This window comes from Pholcus phalangioides, unplaced genomic scaffold (genome assembly GCF_987345545.1).
Source record: "Pholcus phalangioides strain wild (caught in Gottingen) unplaced genomic scaffold, Ppha-v1.0 ptg000024l_1, whole genome shotgun sequence".
NCBI lineage: Eukaryota > Metazoa > Arthropoda > Arachnida > Araneae > Pholcidae > Pholcus > Pholcus phalangioides.
In genome coordinates, this window is record NW_028301616.1 from 25,347,145 (window position 1) to 25,375,044 (window position 27,900).

The window sequence follows — 27,900 nt, forward strand, 5'->3', positions numbered from 1 at the left end:
TCTAGATATAAATCATTTCCTATATAACAAACATCTCTGCCGGCGAGGTTCTGTGGTGGGGAGGGGGTGATCCCCCAAGTGAAATGCAAAATATGATAATATTGCATTTAATAAATCCATTGAAAATTACTTGTATCAATGCTTTTAATTAAATAAGAAATTCAAGAAAACTTCGATTAAAAAGGGGGAATTTGTTTCAAAAAAGTTGGAACAGAGGAAAACCGTGACTGTCCCGGACAATGCAAGACGTATGGTCATGCTATCCACAGTGCAGAAAAAAAAAATTGACCGCTCCCAACAGAGCGAGCTCTAGATCCACCCCTGCATCTCTGTAAAATTCTCTAGAACTCATAACAGAACTTGATTACTGGAATTCCTCTAGCGATTCATATTTGAGGCTGCACTGGGGGAAGCAAAACCATTTTGAGCCACACCCAGAATGAAACGAATATTGTTTCAAATGAAAGTTACTTGCGTCATGTAAAACAACACTGTTTTGTTGAAATTTTTTTTTGGATGCTGTTTATACATTCCAGCAATGGCTTCTTTGCTGGAAGTTGAGAAACATGAAACCTAAGACAGATAATCAATTTCAGATGGAAACCTATCTTGAATCAAAAGATAGTACTGTTGAGAGATGGTTGGTGCCTTGATGAATAAGGGTGAATCAAATGAAAACAAAACAGTTATTACAATTTCAACAGGCACTGTCATTGCTCACGCACAGGACTGGTGCAAGCATTTCGACTGTGTGCACTCACTTTCCTGTAGTGAGAAGTTTCTCTGTGATGGCATGAAACACTCCCACCTTCCAGTTGTTGTGCGTCATCTGTTTGGATTATCTGGTCAACTTCTTTCATCACAGCTTCCGCAAAGACGAAGTGACTTTGAGCAGGTCATGTAGCATTCACAGATTTCTGTCCCTTGCTCGTGGAAACACTTGAGTCAGTTCTGCATATAAGTCAATGACAGTGCATGTTCTTGGAACACTGCCTTTGAGAGTTCACAAAATATACTTTGCTTGTATGATTGCTTGTCAGATAATTCTGTCAGCTGGCTGAAAGCACATATCACTTGAGATTCCATGCAACTATCTAAGGACAAGTCCATTCTGCAGTAGGAGTTGCCTTCCTTAACATCTACACGAAGTTTCGCCACACTCATACAGAAATAAACCAAATTACAGGAGATAGTACAATAGACCTCTGATCCCAGTGCTAGGTTCTGTGAAACCACCCATGTCAGTCTAAAGCAAATTATAACTGTCCCGTTTTCATTAACAACTGACCCGTTTTCATTTGAGCTACCCTTATAGAATGAAAACCTGTCTTAAAGGCAATATTATTTTGATCTTTTGATGGTCTGTTTCACACAGGTTCTTACTGTAGTTAAAATAGTCTTTACTTAGACCTATGTAGCGCCTGTTCTGGTGGATGTGTGTTATGCGAACCATGGGGGAAAAGAAAATGAATAAAAAAATACTTAATTTTCGACCATGGGCAAAGAACAAGAAACACAATTTGTAAGCATAAAACTTACAGCATTTGTTGTGCCTTAATTTAAATTAAACAACACACCATGCTACTGCAATTCCTCACGAGACCCTTTGCACTGCTATTGAAACATTGAAACAATACGTTTCGAGCATGTAAATGACATGCACATTGAACAGTCTTAAATGAAGTTTCAAATATGTTTCTCAATCACCACTTTTTCACTTGGTATGGTCAGAAATAACTTTTTTATATAATTTTTTTCTCAGTCCATATATACAGTAGACTCGTTCTAACGACTGTCCCATTACAGTGTTCTCTCCCAAATTTTTTTTACCCCATATAAGGACCAAAAATTGACCTCGTGCACGTATTCTCATAATTTTACTCAATTTCTCCATGGAAAGAATATACAGACAAGTAAAGTATGAAAAGCAGAAGAGTTGGGAGTCTCCTTTTTGCAGTATCAATTATGGACAAGAAAAATTCCAACAGTTGAAAAAAAAAAGAAGTTAGATTTACGTTTTTTGAGATTATTCCATGTAGCGTATTGAATGTTTTCCATGAAACGAAGGGGTTCATTATAACCAGGGTTGGCAGGTTTTTGACCGTTTAAACTGTCACGTCAAAAACCTCAAATATTGCTTTTCGATATAGAAATTCCCATTGGAAATGCACACGTTAATTGCATGTAATGTTTAAAGTGACTATGTTATACAAAGAATAAATATTTAATATGATTCTAAAATAACTTTCTACTCTCGACAGAATTATTTTGGACAATATATATGCTTTTTTCTTATAAAATTTGAATAAAGCATAACATGAACAATGAAGGGAAACTATGGAATGATTTGAGACATTCTTTGATTCAAGATGATTCTTGACCTTCAAAAATTTCTTCAACTACTTATATACACTGCTGAAAACAATTAGGGGAGCAAGCAAAAAAGTGAAGAAAACCGTGCGAGACAGCCACGTATTGGCATACAATGGATAGTACATGCGTATCAATGTGCAATACAGAAAAAAGACGTAATCAAATTTGGAATTAAGCTTTAATTCTTTGAAAATATGGAAAAAAAGATGATTTAGGGCAACAATTTGGTTACATGTAAACGATAAAAAAAAGTACTGTTTAGACATGATGCATGAGTTTTAATAGGCCGCGTGGTCTCCTCGAAAAGCTGACTGCTGCACACCTGTTTGCCATGGATGCGATGAGGTTATTGATCAGACTTTGGGGAATACTGTTCCACTCCTCAAGAAGTGCAATCTGTAAGTCTCGGACAGTAACAGGCGGCCTTGGTTGCGCAGCAATGCGTCGTCCGAGCATGTCGACATGCTCGATTTTCGATTCAGGTCAGGAGAGCACGCTGGCCATTCCATACGCTGTATTGTTTCAGCTTCAAGCATGTTCTCCACCAGACGAGCTCTATGCGGTCAGGCATTATCATCCTGGAAAACAAAGGAATCTCCAATGGCTCCAGCGTAAGGGATGACATGAGGTCGCAGTATCTCGTCTGCATACCTTTGGGCCGTCAAAGTGCCATTCCGAATGATATGCAGGTCCGTACATCCGCCTATGCTGATTCCACCCCATACCATCCAACCAGCTCGTCTGTATTGTGACCTTTCACGAACAAATGCGGGGTTATTTCGAGTGCCCCCGTCCCTCCATACCAGAACACGTCGGGTGTCACACTCCAGACTGAATCGGGACTCGTCTGTAAACAGCACTTGGCTCCAATCATGTTGCTCCCAATCTCGATGTTCAGCAGCCCATCTTCTTCGGGCCGTACGGTGGCGTGGGGTCAACGGTCAACAGAATGCAGACCATTGGCCTACGTGCATAGAGCCCTCCCTCATGAAGCCGATTACATACTGTTTGGCTGGACACCCTTCGTCCTGTTGCCAAGAGCAACTGTCTTTGCAGCTGCGTAGCATTCTCTGTTCTGTTTCGACGGGCTGTTAACCGTACATACCGGTCATCAGTTGCTGTAGTGGCACGTGGCCGACCTTGCCCTGGTTGACATCTAACATTTCCTGTTTCTTGGAATCGATTCCACAGCCTTGCAACAACACTTCTGGCGACTCCAACAGCGTCCACGACACTACGTTGTGTTTGCCCGGATTCCAGTCTGCCTATAACACGCCATGCCATGGATTCCAGTAAATCACCTTGTCTCAAAAAAATACAGCGCAATCGAATTTCACAGTTACGGCAGTAAAACAGACGTTTCTGCAATATCCCGATTTCTGCCCTTATCTCATTTTTCTGGTTTTTGACGTCATGAACTTTGATTTGCATATGAAGTTTTCTTCTTCCATTTCCTGCTAGGCTTTAAATTATGGATGATTCATTTTATGTTACTTATCAGTATACATCTTTGCGTAATTTTGTTAAAACCACGTGCTCCCCTAATTGTTTTGAGCAGTGTATGTTTGCATCGATATAAACTGTCTGCTGTACTCTTTTTATAACAGACTAGCTACAATACCCGGCGCTTCCCGGGTTTTCTTCAATGATCCTTTTTGGATCATGCGATATCTCCCTCTTTCTTTGAGGGACATGCAAACCGTCTAAGTTAACCAATATGGCGACTCATGAAATAAACAAATCTAAATTTAAAGAAACGTAGAAATGAATAGTCCCCCCCCTTTTTTTATGGGTGTTAGGTATTTCGATTCCCTCCCCCTGAACTTCAAGTTATCAATTTCTGCGTTTCAGCTTCCAAAAATGCTTAATTAAAGCTGTGAAATTTTTTCGATGCACTTTACGGGGCCCATAATTAATTTTAAAAACATCCTAAACTATATGAATTTATGCAAATAAATATCAAAAGACAATACGGAGGCATTAATTTTCATGCTTGAGAAGATGTAAATAAAAAGTTGAAATCAATGTTATTACATGGATATCAAACTCAAAAGTAGATCCGGCAAATTATTCATATTTTTAATTTTCTGGGCTTCGTATCTCCAAGTGAATTCAATATTTCAAAAATCGAGAATTCAATTTAATTTTTAAAATTATTGATGTGGCAGGAACCCCCCCCCCCCACTAAATTTCCGTATTTATGCAGTTAAATCGGCAATTTTAATACTGATTTCTATGAGGATAACCCTTTTCCTGACCCTCAAAGCGATGATTATGACGTCTATTCAAAAAGCCTCATTACTGAGAGTATTGAAAATGTGGCAAACCATTATAAAAGCATAAACTATTATACATAACTGGCAGCATTAAAGAAGTGACAAACCATTGTAAAGACATAAACACGTCTGAAACTCATCGCTAGGGAACCACGGTAACCAAAGTAAACGTTCCGAAAGTGATTGTTGAGGCCCAAAAACCATTGTTGCCGGACAGTTTTTTTGCCCTGGTCTGACGAAATTTTAAAGTAGCCTATCGTTCAAGTCGGGTCCCATTTGGTATATATGCAAAATTTGGCGACGATCGATCTAAAATTGTAGATTTGTATAGAGAACATACACACACACACAGAAAATCAATTTTATATATATATAGATAAGTGTTTAAAAAAGTTTATTACGTCATGTATGTAATGTTGATTTCTGTTATTATCTAGATAACCACGGATACTTAAAACGGTACTCTTATTGCGTATAACATTGAAATATATCTAGCGATCAAAATACTAAATTGTAGGACTAAAATGTCATTTAATTTAGCAATGCTAGCTTGTATATGTCAAACTTGGTTTATTCTTACTTTTGCACTATGATATGGTACATTTACTAGCATTTATAATGCAATCGTTTTCCAATTGAAGCTGTATTCAAACGTGTAAAACAAATGCTTTGGGTATCAAGTTTCGTTAGCTCTGCTTTGGTTGAAAATACTTTAAAACTCTGTGAATTTATACACCCTGATCTAAGAAATTTTTAGGTGGAAATAAATGAGTTTAATTAGTGCATTAACAGATGATGCATGAGAATTTTTATACGGAATAAAATTTTGGGCAGATCAGAAAATTTAAAATATCAAAATATATATTTTTCCTCAGTAATTATAATTCTGAATATAAAAACCCTTTAATCTAAATAAAAGTAAATGATTTGTTAGTTAACATATCTATCAAGTTGTTAAAAACTATTTGACATCATTGATAGTAAGATTTTGATACCGTGTTAGTTTCTGGGGTCAAAACCTAACTCTGATGCCTTATCATACATATTCTGAATAAGCAGCTCTATTCCACTTAGCAAATTGAACTCAGGTAATGAGTAGGTTAGATAAATAAACCATAAAACTATATTATATGTTCTAGACTCTTATGTTGCAAAATTCAAAATTGCAAATTATAATTAATAAATTGTTTAAAAATAAAACATTGTAATATGCCAAAAAGTAAGTTTTTCATCATGTACACCCATTGTGTTCAAAACATTATCAAAAGGCATTCATTTAGGTTTTTGAAGTCAAAAACCCAACCCTGATTATAACGAGTGTGGATTGTATCAAGTTTCAATGAAATACATGCCTATAACAGAATGGGCACTACATATAGGTTGGAGTTGTCAGTTTAATTATAATCACCTTGTATTTGAAAATACCTAATGTTCATTAATTACCCGAAAAATCGATTCAAGTCTAGTGTCTGGAAGTAATAGTTACCCAGATATAACCCCAGTTCGCAAAAGGGCGGATTCATTGTCACCTCCGAACAAAAAAAAAAGTAAACATTTGGATTGGCAATCATTGGGGGAAAAAGCAATTGGCTATTGCATGATACCACTTGCGCTCAGAGATTCAATGATACCATTATCTATGGCCCCAGTAGGTGGTGTTAACGCAAAAAATATGACACGAGAAAAAAAACAACAAACTTTTTTTTTGTACTTGGGCAACTTTATTAAAACGTCACCATTGTAATGATTGTTGCGAGCTACAGTAAAAAAAAAAAAAGAACCACGTACAAAATGTTTCATCATGTGCACCTCAAAAACACTATATTCTATCAAAGCATGCCCTGAATAATTGAATACACGAGCATACATTTAATTATGATGCTTCAACCACACACACGCACAGACATACATCTTCCATTATATTTACAAGACAAAAATAAAATAAGCCGACAGATGCAAATCCCTCCTCGTACACCAATTTTCAAATTTCACCCGTTACATACCTATTCTGAAACATCGCACACAAAACAGTCACACATTTCTCATTCATTGTAGTATTAAAAAAATCCAACTATCAAATTATACATGTAAATAATGACTAAAGATAACACATAAATCGGCACAGTAAAATGGTCCAAACAGAGACAAGTCATCCAAAATCAGTTGAAAGATTACAATACCCACCAAATCGGAAATTTAGTCTAAAATGAAAAGCACTGTCACAAAAATACAGCAAATATCAATTACTAGCCATCGTAAACACCCGAATCAAGTGGGGGGAAAATTCAACAGGCATTTTCCCCTCAAATCAGAAAATATGAAATCTTATTTGGATACAGGCACCAAAAATAATCTTTTCAATGAGAAAAAAAATGCAAATGAATGGAATACAAGTTTAACATTTTGAACGCCAATGTTCCAATTCATTAGTTAACAAAATTGAATTTCGGTTACTAACTTCAATTTATATTTCCCCCCAAGTGTAAACTTCACAAACTGATATTGTAAAAGAATCAAGTCCAGAAACACAAATGGTCTGTCAAAATCGAATCTCATTCATTTTGTTAAAAACTGACGAGAAGAAAATGGTTTTTCTTTTAACGACTGTAGCAAAAACCTTATTTTAAACGACAATACACAAATGCACTGGAACATCCACAATCAATTCTTTTTGGGAATGAATTTTGAAAACCGAAAATAAATCACTGACTACTCACATAGCAAAGGAAGGGGAAAAAAATCTACTCATTCCAAAGAACAAGTGGATAAAAAAAAGATGTTATAAATGCATTGTCAGGAAACAGGATAGAGAAGACAATAAATATGGAAACCATGATTTAAATGCCATGAACAGACTAGTATGTATATTGTTCTTAAATTTTTCTCCAACCAAATCAATTTCGAGGAGCAGGGACCAAAGAACACAGAAGTCTCATGTATCCATAATTAATTCAACACACACAACTTTAATAAACTCGCACATAGGTTTATAGAATAAAATGGCTTGCTAATATACAATGACAATCTGACTGCAGCACATCATTTCACAATGTTACTTCATAATTGTGAATAAAATTTACAAATTCCCTTACGATTGGAATGCTGCTGGGTTACAGAATTAAAGGCCTCCGTAAAACGCCAGTTTTAGACTGTCCCCATCACAATATAATCAATAAATTTAACTGAAAAATTATCGAATCATTGATATTAACCCCCTCAAAGAGTGACGTTATACAGAGGTCTGACTGTATCATAGAGTACTCAAGTTTTAAGCAGGGCTCACATTGGACTTAGGCGATACAACCACAAAATCAACACAAATTAATTCTGAATTTCAGGTTTTTTAAACTAATCTATCAATATTGCGGATCATATTATAGTATCTGCCCAATGTAAATTGGGCCTTATGCTTTTACCTAATGAACAAAATAGTTCTATCAAACACAAGAAGTCTACAAATCATTGAAATGGTAATTGATTTCAGGAAATATTAGAGAAATGAAAAAAAATTGTGCATATACTTGAAAATGTACAGCCGCTGCTATCAACAACAATCAAATATCTAACTCCAGCCTATACCCATAGATTACAATCAGACCTTGACAAAACCCCATTTCACAGCATCAAAATTACAATTATATGGGAAGAACCACTACATTCATTTCTCACTCATGCATATGTTCTAACCACTGCCTTTAGGTTTTCACGACAATTAAATTTGTGCAACTTCCAGTCCACAAAATTTTACTTACATCTGCGGTGACATCAGAGGTGTAATTATGCGCCAGTTCTCTGCACCACAAAGTGATCAAAAATACAGCCTTTGTAACCTACAGATATCCAAGAGCATAAATACACCTCCAACGATGTGAAGGAGACCATCGAGAAACACAGCCTAGAAGTTATACATATTTAATCCTATTCCACTAGCTTGAAATATAACGATGTAATTAATGGGTTTTGGTAAGGTAAAGTTTTGTTTTTAGCCAGCAATTCTAAACAGTCTCTTGACACCTATCAACAAAAAAAAAGTTTCAGCCACCTTTGACGGGGAAGGGTCTTTTTCAAAACGATAGCCAATGACTCGAGCTTTGCAATACTCTGGCAGGATAAGTAATAGGGTCTTCAATGAAAGTTTCATTTGCAAAGGATTTCTTTCCCCTTCTTATGTTGTTCTATATGCTAATATACATCCCAAAAATTTGTATTGCACCGATTTAATGAAGTAATCAGAAATAAACCAAATTTCTGTCCTCATGGTGACCAGAGATTTTGAAGTCTGAGGAATGTAATTAATGGCATAATGCCTGCCATGGACCTAAAGCCACAAAAATCGCAATCTATTCTATTTTCCCCATGGGTAACAACAGCTTTCATGAGAAATACTTTGCAAATGAGATAGATTGGCATCTTTTCCCCCATCGAATCCACATTTTTACCGACAGAGCACAGCTCAGAAAAAAGTAAGATAGGATCACGGTTGAGCATTTGATAAGTTTTGTCGCACCATGGCCGTTTTTTTGCACATGATGGCTAGAGCTATGACATAGAGTGACCTAAAATTTATTGCCAATTCTGAAAGGCAGCCTTTATTACACTCACCGAGAGGTTGGTGCGCTAACCCCCCTCGATGTGGGACTATCATGGTTGAAATCAAGGAGATTTTTCGGAAATGTGGGAGATGGAGAAAATTGGAGCTGCCAAGTCATGGCATTGCTTAAACTTATCACATTCATCAACAGGGACATAAAAACTACACTTAATCAGGATCTGACTGTATCAACCTTCACGCAAGATTTAAATCAGCATGTTCAATTAAAAAAAAAATCAACAGTTCAAGATAGTCACGGTAGTTTTGTACATAACAAACAATCTGGCATTAGAAAAAGTATGGGTACGCTAATCATTTCCCCAGAATGTTCTATTGATATTAAAATCTGATCATCGACTCGTTACAATCATTATCAAATGTATGCTAAACCAGTCTCTCGTATACCACAACTGGTTAAAATACAAGACCCGATTTGTCAGAAAACAGCAATCTTTTCATCAGTCTAATATGGATAAAATTATTTCTACACAATGTACATATTGTTTAAATAATAGAAAAATTCGAGTAATATAACAGTACAAACGTTAAAAGGTGGTACACCTTTTCACAAACGCTAGCATGATAAATTACAATCCAATCGAGAATCATTGGACCCAGCTGCGGACAAGACATTGGTTCCGCAAATGATTCAGAAATCTACATCAAAAAGTGGGGGGGGGGGGGGGAGGGGGGAGAGAGAGAGAAACGAACTCCAAGATAGCTGACGGACATAACGAGAAACAAAATATTATGATGCAAATCAGTACAGATACATATTAGACATACAAGTACCTGGACACTGACCAGGAAATGTGTTTGTTGAATTACAAGGTGCGACCAGTAAGTAGGGTGAATCGTCTGCTTTCAAAAATTTGAATAGCCAGACACGGTATTACAGTAACTCTCTTTCTTATGTTACCTAACATCTGCGCTTGTTTTTTGAAATTTCTTTACTGTGTTTGTTCATGCAGTAGCAGTAACGTAAGAGTTGTTAGTGCACTGGCGTAATGGAGCAGAGATTCTATGTGAAATTGCTTAGAGTTAGGTTAAATTTCAACTGAAACCCACGGAATGTGCTGCGAAATATACACAGAGATGGAAGCTGTTCACACATTCGTGAAGATGATGAAATCGTAGAAGACAAGTATTGCGATAAAATTCCCAATGTTGTTTATCAATAATCATATGCTGAATGCTCTACCTAGCGATGGGTGCATCTGAATAACGTCAGGTACTGCATGATGAACCTTTTTCTTACATGGTATGTAGATTGCAAAGGGACTTCATTACGGCCCATACTTCATTTGGGTAAACACAAAACTGTGTAAAGGTTTCGTTCCCCATCACCAAAGTAACTTCATTGATACAGCAGATAACAATGTCATGTTTTTACAGTCAATCGTTACTGGAGATGAGACATAGGTGTTTCCGGTACAATCCACAAACTCAAATATTGTCCCAAAAGACGCAGCTTCATCTCTGTGCACATTTTACACCATTTTGTGGTTTTTCCATTACAGCTCTACCTAGTTTGAAACAGAATTTCACATCAATTCTCTGTTGTATTATGCAACACACTCTTATGTTACAGCTACCACATAAACAAACACCTGCCGAGAAATTTGGAAAACAAAGATGTTACGTAACATACGGAAGAATGTAATGCTGATCCAGCAGGATATTCACATTTTTGAAAGGAGGGGCAATTCACCCTACTCTTACCGACCACACTTTGTAGAAATGCGCAATAATACGTAAATGAAAAAACCCCCTGGATTTTCAAAAATTTTGTTTGCATAGATATATCACGAGCACTAGTGCGTAAGTACAAGATAACACATATTTATGTGTGATATGAGCTACAGACATACATAGCGTAATAGTGCATACAGAGTAGAGATGGACTGACAACTCAGAGAGCCGTTCAAAAGAACAAAAATCCTTATGCAAAAGCTGTGGCACCCGCAGACAAATGCAACTTATGCTGGTTGAAGAACCCCAAGTTCAGCTGGGATGCGCTGCTCCGCGGGGGATCGAAAAGCACGATGTCCTTCCTCACTGTGCCGACAGACTTCAGGACAGATTTCTTTTCAACTTGTTTGGACGACCTGGCAGGGGTGACAGCCTTGCTGCTGCTGCTACTACTACTAGAGAAAGTTGGAATGTCATCCGCATTCGCGGACAGCGAACCCGTATAGTCGTGACAAGTTAGAAGACTCGGGAAGAGATCCTCGCCGTCTTCTGAACCCTTGTTCAACCCGACAATGCTGGCCTTCGATGGGCTGGCGAGGAAATCTCCCATGGAACTCGTCGGGTCCAAGAGTTCTGGTTCAGACAGCAGGTAGTCTTCCCAGCTCTTCGGGTCGTTGAACAGCATGTCGAAATCTGACAACGCTCGGCTCTCGTCCTGAAGCACTTCACTGGAAAAGTGATATGGACCCTGGAATTCTTCGGGCAAGATGGACTCTGCGTCCAAGCTGGTAGATGTCTTTGGAAACGGCACCTCGTCCACGATTTCCTCGCTGACTTTGAACAACCTGAAGAGCTCATCACCATCTACCCGTAGTTGAAAGACTTCTTCCGATTCGGAAGGCGATGGACAACCGCCGTCGGGGATGCTGCTGGCCCCGCCGTTGGTATCGATAGGAAATTCAACTGGTTCGGATTTCACACGGGTAAGAATTTCTGGAGCACTGTTCGTGATAGAATTTTTATACGGCGCATGAGTGGACCTAAAGTCGTTGGGGACACAGCGACTCGCGATCTTGGGAACGTTTGTTACAGTTTTCGGTACAGCCTTTTTCATAACATTCTGCTTAGAAGACTGTTTTCGTACAACTCGTTTGCTCCTGTTGTCCTTCTCTTTGTAACGCCTGTTCTCAGATTTTGGTTCGAGATGCTTTCGCTTGAAATGAGCCTGGAGGTTGCCCTTTTGGGAGAAACACATCAAGCATTCCGAACACTGGTATGGTTTCTTGTTTTCGTGCACTTGCTGGATATGGAGCATGAGAACAGAACGGCGCGTGTAACCCCTATTGCATAGATCACAGATGAAAGGTTTGGCACCAGTGTGACAGTTCATGTGCCGCTGAAGGGAACTCTTTATGTTGAATGACTTGTTGCAGATTTCGCACCTGTACGGCTTCTCGTTGTTGTGTTGCCTCATGTGTGCTTTGAGATGTTCTTGCTGGTAAAAGTCCTTCTTGCACACCTCGCATCTGAACGGCTTCTGGTTAGCATGGAACTTCAGGTGCTGGTTCAAGTTGCCTTTCTGGGAGAAACGCTTGTGGCACAGATGGCATTGGTAATGCTGGTTCTTCGAGTGGCTCAACATGTGAGAGATCAGGTAATGTTTGTGGACAAAACTCTTCTCGCAGATCTGACAAGTGAATGATTTATCGGAGTGTATCTTCAAGTGCCGTCTGTATATTAAGTGGTTCCGAAAGAGCTTCTTGCAGATGGCGCAGACGAAAACGCTTCCAGAAGTAGTGAAAGTACTGCCATCTAAGAACAAACGAAAAAGCATTTGTTACACATTCATCACAGATATAAGCAGCATCTAAAAAAGGTGACAAAATCATTTGCAACATGAATTTACCCCCCAAAACGTCATGTTAGTCATCAATAACCAACTATTCTAAGCTGATTAGATTTTAGAGGCTATCAAGAATGTGAAAATAGACGGAGTAATATAGTAAGAGGTATCCCATGACTTCAGTGCTAAAGGGTCAAAAGTCAAGGGATACCACTTAATATCGCGTGGGATCTCTTTTTACTCAGTGAAATGTAGCAATATAGGTAGAGGTATCCCATGACTTTTGGCACTTCATTGTTATTTGAAACCATATGGATATCATTAATATATAAATTATAAAACAATTGAATAATTTTTTATTCAGTTAGTCAAATTATAAAGTCTGCCTGCGGCCCACTTGTGCCATTGCTGCAGACCACCTCTAGGCTGTGGACCATATGTTGAGAAACGCTGATCTATGCAAATCAAGTCACTCTAAAAAAAAAAATAGAACTTTTGAACCATTCAGTCAAGCAATGATGGTATTTATTTTGATTCGTTCGTTTCTGATCAAATAACGTCTAATGATGCTAACTGGTGGTGAAGGAACTTTGAGCAGATACCTTAACTTCAGAGCCTCTCCAGATACTAATACCAAAATCTTAAAGTTCACCAGCATACTCACTCTTCTTTCGAACGATCTTGCGACCATCACTTGTGATTTTCATAGCAGCTGTATGATCATTGTCAATGGCGCGAGAAATTCTCTCATCAACCATGATGGCTGCTTGGTTTTTAATCTTCGATCAGAGGACGACTTAACACCTAAAAAGAACAAAGAAAAGACTTCTGTCAACAAAATGACAGCTGTGAAGTATTGTATATCCCTCATCATATTAGACACATCAGAAAACAAAGAAAGCGTACAGTGTAACGGGGAGGGGAGGACGGACGCTATTGTGATACTCCCCAATTTCATACCCCTCTCTCTGTGATGACTGTGTTTTGCAATACACCATTTGAGTAATGCGAATGGTTTACAACTCAAATTCACTATAACGTAACAGCACAAAATATATTAATGCTCTAACTTGCAGCAGTGCAGAAGCAAACCTAAAACTTGGCTCATTTTCACCATCGTTTGTTTGGCAAAATACAAATTTTGAAAGTTAACTACTTAATAACAAAATAATGTGATCACATAGCCACCAACTTTAAAGAATTTTTCACAGATCCAAATCTGTGCCAAAGCCCTACGAGAGAAAACATTTATTCACGAATTCAAAGAGATACACAATCCAGTAAGCACTGGTACATATTATTTCTCCTCATAGACACAACGGTTGTCGAAACATTTATTCCATCAGTAACCCAATGCATCAAAACTGGCATAGAAGAAATCGACGTCAAGGTTTTTTTCAAGGCCTTTCTGAACTTGTCAAGAGGGAGAGACGAGGGATGTTTCCCAGACACAAATGCTTGCTTCGTCTCAATGCACCCACGTTTCGCCTACCCTGAAACTGCATTCGTGTGGCTTAATGCTAGTCGTCACTGTACCCAACGAGAACACGCCTTCTGGTAGCTCAATTGTTCATGCTCTATGTGTATACTGACAATGGTTGAGTTCCTGTGCAATCTCATCTAGATGAATCCAATGATCAACTTGAATCAAAGCTTTCGCATGCACACATTGTCATCTGCGATGCATGTGTTGATCACCCTGATCTTCGCTCGTCTTGCACATTGGTTCTTCCCTTATTGAATTCAGCGCAATAAAAACCACACCTGTTTTCATGCCGTCATGGCGGTGTTTACACGCACCCTCTCTCTACATGAACAGGCATGACAAAATAAAAGCAAAATTAGATCACGCTAACTATAAAATAGATGCAACAATTATTTGTTTTATTAATTTTTGGAAAGGCAAAGCAAGCCAGTGACTTCATTAAATCAGCAGTACATGGTATAAACTGGAACAGATGCAGTATGGTCCGCCACGACTTTGGCGACTTTTTTCTCGCTATAAGTCGCCAAGACAGTCATAATGCTTCTCTGGGTTGCTGTATTTTTTAACACTTTTCCGGTTTCGTTGGGTGATACTAGATGGCGCTGGCTTCAACAAACAGGATTTTTCTTTTGTTCACCGCGTTTTTTTCAAAAATTCTAAGCAGCCGTTGTTCCATTTCCAGCGCGTCTCTCTCATTATTCCTCCCTTCTGTAGCTCTAGTTATTTGGATTATCTACTGCTCCGGTTGTATCATACCATTTTATTATTTCGTTGTATTTATTAGTTATTCATCCATTGCCATGCCTTCTGTTTTATCGGTTTATTATTTAAAATGAACCTACAGAATTTTTCATGCCCGGATCCGTTTACTTAAAGAAAAGGGTCCGGGTTTTAGTTTTAATGCATAGAATATTTATGCCCGGAATTCCTTATGCCCCGATCTTTTTATTATTAAAAAAATGGGCCAGGTGTAATTTTTTTTAACTGATATTTTTTCCTATTTTTATGCTTGGTGGTTTCTATTGGTTTTTTTTTCGGCGTCCGTAGTGTCTGACGGCCTTGGCGACTCTTCGTCGGGCCATCAGACATGTGTGGCGCCAAATAATCGCCAAGTGGCGGACCATACGACAGCTGTTCCGTACACCATACATTGGGAGCATATCATTTAGATTTTTGAAAAATGGTGTTAGGTAATTAAAACAAATTATAAGAGGTAATGTTATTGTTTGCATGTTCGACCTCCGGCATGCAGAAATTCCCATATATCGTGGAGTATAGTGAGGATGCAAAGCAGTTCTGGACAAATTCCAGGAACCATGGCAGTTAAAAAAATTGGTATCGGCACCTAAAATTTTCTTTATGTAGTTACTAAATTGTAGCCAAGAGCAGTAGCACACAAAAAAAAAGTCACAGAAAATCACCAATCTCAGGATTACACCGTTCCCCTGAAAAAAAATTTGATGCAGATTTTTTTAAGTGATTTGTCCAGCTCTGATGCCAGTGGTATCACAGTTAGGAGTGCTGTGTCCGAGCAACCCCGATAATTTGTGACATGGGTCTCAGCAACCTCCCAAAAATATTCAGAAATAAAAACTTCACAGGTAAAGTCTCAACCCACGAATATATTCCGATACCCCTGCATATGAATGACCAAAAGAAGTAACCTGGGGACAGTGGCTTTGAGGCGGGGGCGCTGGAGCACCCACAGTAATTTATGGTATGGGTCTGAACACTCTGAATTAATTTAGCAGTCCAAATCGATATAGAACGAGCAACGTTGGATATAGTTCCAACGCTCCTGCCTGATATAGAACAAATTAGGATTATGCCTCCAATTACTTCAAATGATAAAGATTAATCAAAGTCATTAATAATAGTAATCAGTCATTGCCAAGAAACTAAAATTTGTAAGTCTTTTAAAATATATTAATTTTTTTTTAAAACTGTTTCAAACAAATTCAATTCACTTTAATAATTAATTTTACTTTAATCAATTGATCCATTTTCTTTGATCAATTTGACTATTTGATCAATGAAAACAAAATGTACCAAAGATCGAAAATTCCTTAAAGACATTCATTTCCCGCTCAAAACACATACACACACAAAAAAAAAGGACGCCCGGGAGTTATTAATCAATCCTAGACCATAGAGCGGCAATAAAATTTTTTTTTATTGGTTTAGCTGCACGTGACGTCACCAACAAGGTTACGCTAACAACGCTGTACTCACCTCGTGACGTCACACGTGACTGAACCAATCACGTGCTCGAATACAACCCGATTCATCTCTACGATCTAGGATTGATACACGCCGCCCGGGATTATAAAGACAAAAAAGAAAAAACCACGCACATTTTATTGTTGGTTAAACAAGCCATCATTATTGTGTTTGCATACACGTAAACACTAAATAAATTAAGAATTTTACGATTTACAGATTAACATACCCGTCATGCACTGCGAACGATACGAATTTTTGCATTCATCACTTAGCTAATAATGGTGGTTAACCACCGCGTGGACATTTTATTCAAATATTCACAAATAACGACACACAAACCACTACATCTCAATATATTTCACACATTTATCTAAAAACCGATCACTAATGCATTATAAAAGCTTTGAGATAAGAGATTACAACGACGGCCTAAGTGACCCGGTGTATTGCCCTTGATCAATTTATCAAATATATATATATATATATATATGCAATACTGATGAATACAATAAAACTTACTTGTGAGTTTTGTATTCAGCTATTCATGAAGGTTCATAACTGAATTTCAATCAACGAAAACACATTTAAACACAAAGAATCCGATGAATAGTTCGCCGACAACAACAACAACAATAAAAAAAATAAAGAAGCTTTAGGCTTAACTCACGCCGCGATGATGAATACAAGAAAACGTGCACTCGAACGCTGCTAAATAAATTGATGTTGGGAAAAATTTGAATTTTTTCGCATTAAATTTTCGAAAATTTAGTTGTCACTAATTAAATTTATCTGATTCAGGAAAAACATTCGAAATTAAAGTAAAGCGACGAGGGTTACCGCGCAACAATCATTACAAAGAAACGAAAATCGTTGCCAGATCCAAAGGAATGAAAAGTAATCAAGATAAATATGTAGCCAGACAAAATATATGATTATTTTTTTGAAATATTCAAATTTTATTTAGGCCATCTAAATATTTTATATTGGTTTATGTAATTTTTAAGTACATAGTCCAATTTTTTGGAGGGAGCTTAAGAATATAAATTAAAAAAACCTTATCCATTAAATCCAAAGATAACAAAAAAAATAGTACTTTACCTTGATGACCATACGCGACACATTTTACGGGACTTTCCAAATTTTTGTCTTGATATATTTTTAAATGTTTGATTTCTTTTATAAATGTTTAATTTTTTTGGAAAAAAAACGGAAATTTGAATATTTTTATGATAAACCACAGAGAATTTATTTCTTAATTTAAAATAAAATGCACATTCACAAAGACGCAAACTTTTAATTCCAATTGATGTGAAAACTTTCAATAATTTCAATTTAAATGATGACAATTCGTCTTTCTTTGTAAAGTTTAGAAAAATGACAAAAATGATTGAATGATCGGCATTGGAAACCCTAGAGTTTGGAAACCTTTGAGTTTACTCACTGGGAAAGAAAAGTTAAATGATCGAGATTTGGAAAGTAAACCATTGTGGCCAGTGATTACCAAAAATTTTATGTTTACGGCACCCTTGGAAATATTAGAATTTTAAATTGTTCTCACATACACAGCAGTGATGGTAACCAGGGCCGTCTTAAGAGCATCATGGCCCCCCAGGCCAAGTGATCTTTCTGAGGCCCTAACATGCAAATTCTCGAAAATATCAACCAGATCTCATTTTTGTGAGGCCCCCGGGCCGTGCCTGGGTGGGCCCATGCCTTAAGACGCACAGCAAGCTTGACCGATCTCGGAACACTTCGAGTCGGAGTGTTCTCCATGAAAAATTTGGCTACTTTTCATATTGATACTGCCCATATAATTTCACAAGAATTATAGCTATGGCAACCCTAACAGGACACGATGTGTGTGATAAAACTATTGATTATATTTGTCTTTATTACGCCACATACCGAAAACAATTTTTGATTGTTAGTTAGTACACAAACACAAGCATCGCATTCCGTTCAGCTATGAATAATGAATAATAACTTACGAGAGAGAGAAAATATTAAATCAAAACCGATCGCAAGGGCCCGTCCCTAGAGCACCATGGGCCCCCCGGGGTCGTGATTTTTCTGGAGTCATACCAGGAAAATTCTCAAAATATTCAACTACTTCTCGTTTTTCTGAGCCCCCTCTTCTCTTGAGACCCACCCCTCGGGCCGTTACCGGGTGGTCCCATGCGTTAAGACGGCAGTGCGGTACCGTTTGGGAATTACAACAAGGCGTTTGATGAAAATGCTTGTCAGATGACTAATCATTTGATGAATTTTTTTCCCATTCTGGTTTTGAGCTGAGAACCTGTCAGGGGTAAAGGGTCATTCAAGTATTACGTCGGGATCGATGGGGAGGGGGGGGGGGGTTCGGATTTGCTGACTTTTGATGACAGGTTGGAGGGAGGGTTTGAATGATGCTTACATCGTCTCACAACCACCCTTTCTAAAAATATGAAATATTCTTAATGGCTTCTTTACTGAGTGTGCCAAAAACGAAGAAAAACTTTTCCCTGGGGGTCCCTTTAGTGATCTCTGAATATGTTCCGCGGATCCTTCAAATGTATCCGGGTCGTTCAAGTGCAATGAAACTGTGCCGCGTTTAACTTGAGTGATGTAGAACTACATTGCGGGCCGCTTAAGTGCTATAAAACTGCTTAGTTCATTTTTATGAAATTTGGGAGGGGGGAAGGCGCGAGGGTAAAAAATGGCTAAAAGTCTGCTGACATAGTACTTGAATGGCCCCTAAGCATGGCCCCCACATCCTAGAGCAGGGCCCCTAGGATGGGACTTTTCATGGGCCCCTTTATAGTGAATTTATGGCGTGAAAAAACAAAAAAAATGATGAAAATCGTCCCGGGCCCCAGGGCTGGAGTCCTGTCAGCCTCCCCCTTGTGGGGGCCATGCCCCTAAGGTGCTTATTTTAACAAGCAGACTCACCGTCTTCCATCTCGGAGCGGCAAAATCAGTTTTTTGTTCAAAGTGACATCCAATTCGTGAAAAAAAAAAGCAGGACAGGGAACCACGTCACACTTCACTCAAAGACGGCGGATGAGTCAGTCTGGAGTCATCAAGAAGCCCTAGTCGTTAGCAATGCCAGACGTCGAAAAGTGGTTGTGAATAATTTAACTGTGAGGGGTTTTATACACGCCGCTATAGCAGACGATACAGGTTTGTGGTGGGCGGGGCATAGATGGTGAGTTTTCCTTCTGTGACTTTTTCCCCTGACGTGTAAAAAAGCTGGAATAATCCTGGCGGATACCGCACTGTGTTTACCTCACTGATTCGGGCCAGGCCGCTGTGTGTGTGTGTTGATGACAGAGTGACCGATTCCAGATGGCACGTCGAAATGTTGAAGGCAAGGGCAAAAGATCACCAGCGATGTCTTCATCGTCACGTCCGGTTCCTCCACGTCCTCCCAGTTATTTTGAAATACTGTCACCAGAGAGGTAAGTTGATAGGAATTTATGTCCGATTGATCGGGGAATATATTATAAATTAAATTTATGTGATGTAAAGTTGTCTGTAACCCGATCTGTGTATAAATGCCTATTCCGATCGACTGAATAACAAAATAAAATGAAATATTAAAAATTAGGAAGATTAATATATAAATTTGGGATCGATGAAATTTTTCAATAATTTAATTTAGAATGTATCAGTTCTCGGCTCTGAGCCCGGGGATCAAGGGCCTGACTTTGACACGAGGACAGTGCCGTCTAATGCATGGGCCCACCCGTGGGCACCCCAAGAGAAGGTCCTCCCCTCACAAAAGCAAGATCTGGTTGAAATTTCCTAGAATTAACCAGAGAGGATCTCAGAAAAATCACTTTGCCCGGTGGTCCCTCTTGAGACGGTCCTGCACGAAGAGGCGAATTAGGTGAACCCTGTGACTAAGGGGGGGTAAAAAATGTTCGGTTAGTCCATATGTGTTCTATTCATAGTCCGCTGAGTCATCTAATGTGGCCCGTGACCTCAAACCTGGTTTTATGAAAATGAACTAAGTGACACATAAACAGATCACTTAAGGGAGCCGCGTTGCAGTTCCGAATCATTGAGTAACGTGCGGCACAGTTCCAAGATCACTGAAGTGACCCGCAGTGGACTTCCACAGCACTTAAGTGCTCTCTCCCTCCGGCACATTCCCAGATCATTTAAGTGGCCGCTGCACAGTTCCAGTTCATTCAAGCTGCCAGCGGCACTTTTATAGATCCCCGTAATGAGACCGGTGGCTGTGTTCCAGATCGCGTAATTAAGTGGCCCCACGACCCGTTTTCAAACCAATGAAATAGTCCGAACTCTCCTAAAGGTTGATCACCTTTAGGGGTCTCAAAATCGGTGGGGGGGAGCAAATGCCCCACTTACGCAGAATAAAGTGAATTTCACCCTTCAACCTTTCTTTCAACGAGGGGGCGTCAAAATGCATGCTTGCCCTGGCTGACCAAGCATCTAGTTGTGGCCTTGGCACAACCCGTGAATTTACGATTTTTAAAGAAAAATTTTCAATTTACATGGTCGCGAACGCTCGATATCATAGTACCAGATCATGCGGGCCCCAGTGCCCTGTCCAGTCAGGCTCATTGATTGAAACAGCCGTGGGAGGTCTCTCTGAATTGCTTTTAAAATTTACTTAATACAGTAAAACCTCTCTTAACGAACACCCCTCAGTTGAAGCCATTCCTCTTTAACAGCCAAATATAATTTTCCCTTGTATAATAAAAGTATACATTTGAAACCCCTGATTAACGGTCACTGCTCTTTTACGGAATAATTTTTTCCCTCCCGTGACCGCAAGAGAGGTTTTACTGTACACAACGCCAAAAGAATATGGCCCATCTCTAAGAGTATAAATGTGTATTTTTCCCCCTCCTTCTAGGATAGCGAAGCAAACGAGATCGATTGTCCTGAGGTTGGTGCGGAAAATGCACGACGAGGGACGACTGTCGACGCTTCAGGAGATGTCCGAATTCCTGGATGAAGAGGACTTCAGTTTGCTTCGCGGGCAGCACGGCGACATGGTACTCAAAAAGGACCTCGTCAAACGGTTCCTGCTAAATTTCCCGCTGATCTTCTACGTCAGGGACACTCACCGATCCCTCTTCGTCGGTCTCACTCGAGATTCCACGCACTACAACGCTAGGTTCGCGACGGCCCTGTCAGAAGTCTGCGACGACGATTTGGAATCGCCGCTGCTGTGGCAGGGAGACGGGAAGCCCCTTCTACCGCGACCGGACAGCTCCACACCCGAATATCCAGAGTATCTGCTTGCCAAGGTCTCGATCACCATTCTACGAGTGCTGAAGGTGCTCGAGAGCTCGATGAAGAACAACTGCCTGCCTTGGCCTGCCGTACAGGGAATCATACCGTCGATCAGACGTCGTCTGGGTCCGCTCGGGGAAGCCCTGATCTGGTATTGCAGCACCGACCAGGATTTCGAGACCGGGCTGATGGTGTTCTTCTACCTGATCGAGGGGGTCTTCAAGGTGGACGACGCGGCCATCACGCTCGATACCATGCGCCTGCAGGGTATTTGGATCGCCACTGAGACTGATCTCCTATGGGGTGTCACGGCGGTCTGGTTACTTCGCGGTGTCTCCACCGTGGCGGAGATGGTCAAAAAGCTGCGTGATTTCGCCCGGCTTAGAAAGTTCCGGTACGACCGGATCATCAACGAGTGCTGCGTGAAAGCGCAGCTGAAGTTCTGGCACGTTGGGCTGTTCCTGCCCGGGGACGGCACCATCCACCGCGTGCATTACGCCACTCCCCGCCAGGAGGACCAGCTGGAACAGCTGAAAGAACTGTTCGTTAAAGTGTTGAAGAATAGAAAGCTCCACCGCATATCTTACAAGAGGTGCCGCAAGATTCTCGACAAACACTTGCCCCGTTTCAAGGACTGGGACATATGCGAGAGTTCCGCGAGCATCGGTGCCAACCTGTGTCGATCGGGTGCTTTCCGCATCCACAAGGGTATCATTACTCTGTCCGAAAACGTAAACGCTCCGCGCGTCAATCTGAGTATCGGGAACTTGAACATCGAGGTGCCTCGATACGTCATCTCGTTGGGGGGGCGTCCGGAATACCTCCCGCCGATGCACATCAACGGTGCCATCACGGAAATCGCGTTGCGGAGTGCCATCATCGCGTGCGAGTGTTGCGATGACGGCTGCCGGAAGAAGTTGCCGTCATCCGCGGCACCTTCTTCCCAGGATAAAGTCTTTGCTTTCTGTCACATCAGTGCGACCACATTCCGCGGAGAGCCGATCGAAGATTTCACGATGCTCTTCGACGTCGGCGACCGCCTGATGTTCTGTTACAAAGTACAGGCCTCGCCTCACGTAAGGCGCCCGTGTTATATCACCGCCGTTGACATCAGGTGCGTCCTGAGTAGGGCGGATGATGATGATGATGATGACGACGACACTCAAATTACCTCTGTGAAAGGTGGACCCATCCAAAAATGCGAGGTTCCGGAAGGTATGCGGAAGCACCAGCCAGAATGGCAAAAAAGACATCTCGAGCGCAAGAAAAGGAAGAAGACTAGAAATGTCCAGGACAGTGCGCGAGGTAGAAGCGACGCTTCCCCCGATGCATCGGCGTCTACGTTTTCCGATTCATTACCGATACCCACAAAATCTAAAGCGACGGAAGATCAGTCTGTCCAAGAAAACGGGGGAGCCAGCGGTGTTGTAGTAGGTGACCAGCAGGGACCTCCGGAACTCCCAACTGACAGCTCCGATCCTGGACTCGTGATCGACGTGCAATACCTGCCCGTTGCCGGCGATCCGAACGCAATGACTTGGGTGTACCCGTTATACACGATACCGGAATGTTCTTCAGGGACCATGCAGATTCAGTTCGACGGACAGTACGTGGAATGGCTGAGCCAGTCCTTCCAGGACAAGCTGACGCTGTCGACGTCTTCAACAGAAGCAGCAGCCGAGGGTTGGAACGAAGACGTCGTCGTTCGCGAGGAGGAGAGAAGAAAAATCGTAGACGATTCGATCAGAGCACGGATGATCGAGACCATGATCCGCTCGATCGGCTGGACCAAAGTTCTCCCGCTGCTCGGGTGCTCCGAACAGCGGATGCGCCCGACGGGATACTCGCCGAAAAACAACGACAGGTGGGTCACTAACATGGCTTGGGATTCCATATCAAAGCTCGGCAAGCATTTCAGATTCTCCAACGACGTGTTGAGCCTGATATCACTGCTATCGAGCCCTTCGCCCCTGTACTTAATGGAAGTGACTCCCGTTCAGGAGGACGCCCGGGCCGAAGAAAAGAAGGAAGATGACGACCAAGGGCCATCATCAGTACCCGAACTCGACTGAAACCGTCGTCCAGATGGCGGACATTCAGTTTTGGATATTAATTAATACGACTATGGTCCGAATAAGGATCCGAATACGACCACGAGGACTTCTTGTGACTTTTTTTAATGTATACAGTTTTTTATATTTGTATCATCAATTTTGTGACTAAACTTATTTTAAAGACTGTTTATTATAAAGAATTTTATATTAAGGAATTAGAGATGATTGCAGCAATATAGATTTCTTACGGAGACTGATTTATGGTTTGTCACCCTTTTCCCCCATTCTGGTGGAATTTTCTATACCAGTCATTCTTAGAATTTGCCACCCTGAGATATAGCCCGCTTAATTCCCCCCCCCCCCACACTCGTCTTCAAGTCACTCTTTTGGTCACTAACATACTTGCACATTTGCTTGGTCACGCTTTAGGTCATTAAGGGCCGTATTCACCGACATGGTTTGAGCTATAGTCTCAATTTTTTGATAAGAGATCGACACGGATTGGTTAAATTCAAGGTTTTAACCAATCTATGTTGATCTCTTATCCAAAAATTGTAACTACAGGTTTAAACTATGTCGGTGAATACGGCCCTCACTAACCTGATCCCTTGCTCTCTAGGCCATTCTTCTGGCAGTGCGATCTTAACGCACGTCGGCCTAAAAAAAAAAAGCCTCATCACGGAAATGACACCTGTTCGAAATTTTTCGAGTGTAAGCATATAGCAGCTGTGGTGGCCACAGTGGCAGACTCGCATCCGGTTTCAAACCCCACCATCGCCGCAATGGTGTTCGGCTGAAGTTGGTTTTCTGCAGTTCCCAACTTCGAGTCGCGAATGCGAGAGCCGATCTCCCCATTAAAGTCTCGCCGCAGAGAGCAACAGGCCTGTGACATTAGTTATTCATTCATTACACTTCACTCTGAGTTGAGAGAAACTCAGTTACAAAAAATTGATTGCAGATGGCAGCAATACACATAACAAGCATTACACAGAAACAAACTTCACGTTAGGTTCACTATACATACACACACAATCCAACATGTACCAATTCATTAGAAGTTCCGCAGAGGAATATGGATGAGGTGCGTGTGTGGTTTAGTAGTAGTGTAAGCATGTAAATTTGCCAAGTTGGGCCTCAGAAAAAATCGCTTGGCCCGGGTGCCCATGATAATCTTTAGATGGCCATGTCTTCTGGTCACACAGGGCTGCACGCTGATTGGATAGCTAGCATGCTCTCGTTCACAGGTTTTGGTCACTCATATGCTTGCAAGCTCTGTAGTTCACTGCTCCGTTTCCTCGCTCTTTAGGTAAGTAATCCGTTTGGTCATTCTCGCTCTCTACGTGGAGGCGGATTTATAGACCGCAAGCGGTAAAACCATACGAATTTTGCCGCCCTTTTCCCATTCAAACAATCGATCAGTCATTCAAATTTGCCTCCCCCGGCTATAACCCACCAAATGAACCCCCGTCCCCTTGTAAATATACTTCTAATTTCCAATAGAATCACTGAGATTATTTTTCAAAACGGGGCTCAAGGATCATCCAAATCCTATTAACTCCCAAAATTGTTGCTCCTCCCCATTTTAAAAATCGTAGGAAATGATTCACTACCCATAGGGCGAGGCGTCTCAACAAAGTGGTGTTTTTGGTGAGCGGACTACGTATGTGGAAAATATCTGCCCTGCATAAAAATTATTGCGATTAGTGTTTCTAGACTGTGATTTCCGGGACATCGCTAGGGGTTCCGTGAGAAATAGTATTGAACGGCAATCCAAAAATTATCATAATTGACATTGGCGATACAGAATACCATCCATATAACAAACCACCAGTTGGAAAAAAAAAAGACTCCAATGGTTGTGCTGATACCAGACATGGTTACAGGGTCGCAACTAGACACTGAATTTACTTACCTAAAATTTTATCAAGCAAAATTTCAATCCAGAATGAAAATCCCCATGGACTTCGTTGAAAATACGGGACATAACGGAATATTTTTGTAAAGTAGTGATGGCAAATATTCCGGGGCAATATCCAGTGAAATGAGTCATATTGTCCCCCTCAAGTTATAACTATTATAATTAATGAAAATTATCTTCATATACGATTTTGGTCATAATCTTTGTTGAAAATACGAGTGAAAACGGGACATTTCTTTAAAAAAAAAAAGCGATGGCCGAAAATACGGGCTATATGGTCATCCCTCCTATTATGGGAAATAAGGGGCTGCTAAAAATTTTCTTTAATTTAGAATGTATTCCAAAAATATAGAAAAAAAAATTGTGATAAAAATTTATAATTATACAGTCATAATTATCATTCAAGCAATCTTCATCGTAAAGAAAAAAAAAAGGATTGTTTAGTAAAAAATATGGGAAATGTGTGTTCACCTTGCTTACTACAGACCTGTAGTAGAAATGTTGGCCGTTTTGGTGGGTACCTGAAAAATAAAGAGGAGCCAAAGAGATTTCAACTCTACTCGGCACCCAACCACAAAGTTCCCAACCAACCTCCCGAACTTTTCAAAGAACTCTATTGCGTCTGTCGCTTTTATACCCTTTCAACAGTGAGATCATCATCATCCGGTCATTCTTAGTACTGTCTGGAGAAACAAACAAATCGTATCGAGTGTTGAAATTCGATTCTTTTTCATTTGCTAACAGAAGTTGCAGCAACAGAAAATGAAAATGCTACATTGGGGGTGACTTCAGGTTGCCTTGGGAAGTAGGAATTCTGAAACATTCACGAATATGGTCAAAGATATTTGATTGCTCGATGAATTAATTTCGTTCAAATTTAGGGCACCCGGGCTAATGTCCAACTTGCTGAAACCCATGGTCTCCACATTCTGCAACGGGGCCCCTTGTCTGGGATCCAGAGGCACAGGCCCTGATGTAATGAATTTAATGCATGAAAAAATAAAAGATAAGAGTCATTCCGGGCCCTCGTGCTGGAATCCTGTCAGCCCCATCCTTTGTGAGGGGGGTGGATGTTGAAATCAGATCCAGGCGTACAGAGGCGGATTTACAGTTTTGCTGCCAGTGAGCTACACGAATTTTACCGCCCACCTCCCATTCTAGTTGAATTTTCTCTCGACCACTAATTACTCGAATTCACCGCCCTGAACGATAAGCCTGTTAGGCCAACGCTCTTATAAATACATGTGTGTCTCGCGCGCAGAATATCGATATCTGCACGGAATGAAAAAACAACACATGTTTAATGCACAATATGATGAATTTTTTTCTGCGTAGAAAGAACTCTGTGTACACAGAAACATTCTCAGCAGTGTTCGCCAATACGCGTCAAGATGTATATGTAGATCGAGATTCAATTTTATGCCTCCAAATTTCGTTTGAGGAGTGAAAAAATGTTCCTCCAAGTTTTAGATAATTTTCTTAAAGATTAATAGGCTTTATATTGTGGCAAAATGATATGTTTGTTGTAAACGGTCTTGAAATCCTATACCTAGGCTAACCATATTTGTTCGAGAAAAATACGGGAAATCAGGCTTCGAAATACGGGACATTGCTAATTACCGCCAAAAGTAAGAAAAGTTGCCAACTCATGCTAATATCGCAGAAAAGTGGCCAATCGGGAGCGAATGAAGCACTCGGGGCCGGAACTAGATGCTTGGTCACCCGGGGCAAGTGCGCATTTTGACGCCCCCTTGTGTAATGTCTTAGGAGAGGTTTCAGAATAAAATTTGCGCCCCCCCTCGGGCCTTTGGGTCACGAGACTGCTCCCCCGCATGGCTATTTCAAGAGTTCTATATATTAGTGCATCTGAATCAGTACTTCCCGGGGAACTCCTCGGAAATGTCGTAGCCGCTCTCAATGTATTTTTATCCAGATTTCCCCCCCCCCCCCCCCCCGAAATGTCTCCAGTGACTCTTTCGCAACTTGAAATTTGTTGTAATAAACGGGTTTGTTCAACTACCATGGCGGCAATTGCTCGTGTTTTATTTTTACTTGAGATCCCAAATTCCAATATTTCGAAGAGTAATTTTACTCCTTCCCAATTTCAAGGGATATTTTTGTTGGAAAAGGGTATTTTTTTATCAGTCAGAAATAACTACCGAAAAGAAAAAAAAATATTACTTAAAACTTTGAGTGA

At 40.4% G+C, this 27,900-nt stretch overlaps 2 protein-coding genes across 2 annotated transcripts; one reads left to right on the forward strand and one right to left on the reverse strand.

The window, feature by feature from the left end:
- Positions 1–6,356: 6,356 nt before the first annotated feature.
- LOC149069081 (uncharacterized) lies at positions 6,357–17,370 on the reverse strand. The gene is made up of 3 exons (XM_089250402.1): positions 17,004–17,370; positions 13,440–13,579; positions 6,357–12,744 (listed from the first exon to the last, which is right to left on the reverse strand). The coding sequence occupies exons 2-3, from the start codon at positions 13,531–13,533 to the stop codon at positions 11,183–11,185; spliced, it is 1,656 nt and encodes a 551-aa protein (XP_089106528.1). The 5' UTR covers positions 13,534–13,579; positions 17,004–17,370; the 3' UTR covers positions 6,357–11,182.
- A 2,324-nt stretch (positions 17,371–19,694) lies between these two features.
- On the forward strand, positions 19,695–23,996 carry LOC149069082 (uncharacterized). Its single transcript, XM_089251039.1, has 2 exons — positions 19,695–19,921; positions 21,349–23,996. Exons 1-2 carry the CDS (start codon positions 19,809–19,811, stop codon positions 23,801–23,803), a joined length of 2,568 nt encoding a protein of 855 aa, XP_089107165.1. The 5' UTR covers positions 19,695–19,808; the 3' UTR covers positions 23,804–23,996.
- The last annotated feature ends 3,904 nt before the right edge of the window (positions 23,997–27,900 follow it).

What these genes read in the sequence shown, in the direction of transcription:
- LOC149069082 (XM_089251039.1), top strand. Translation starts at nt 19,809, where the DNA reads ATGGCACGTCGAAATGTTGAAGGCAAGGGCAAAAGATCACCAGCGATG. An exon ending in GAAATACTGTCACCAGAGAG is followed by an intron (nt 19,922 to 21,348) that starts GTAAGTTGATAG and finishes CCCTCCTTCTAG; the next exon opens with GATAGCGAAGCAAACGAGAT.
- LOC149069081 (XM_089250402.1), bottom strand. Translation starts at nt 13,533, where the DNA reads ATGGTTGATGAGAGAATTTCTCGCGCCATTGACAATGATCATACAGCT. An exon ending in CAAGATCGTTCGAAAGAAGA is followed by an intron (nt 12,745 to 13,439) that starts GTGAGTATGCTG and finishes GTTTGTTCTTAG; the next exon opens with ATGGCAGTACTTTCACTACT.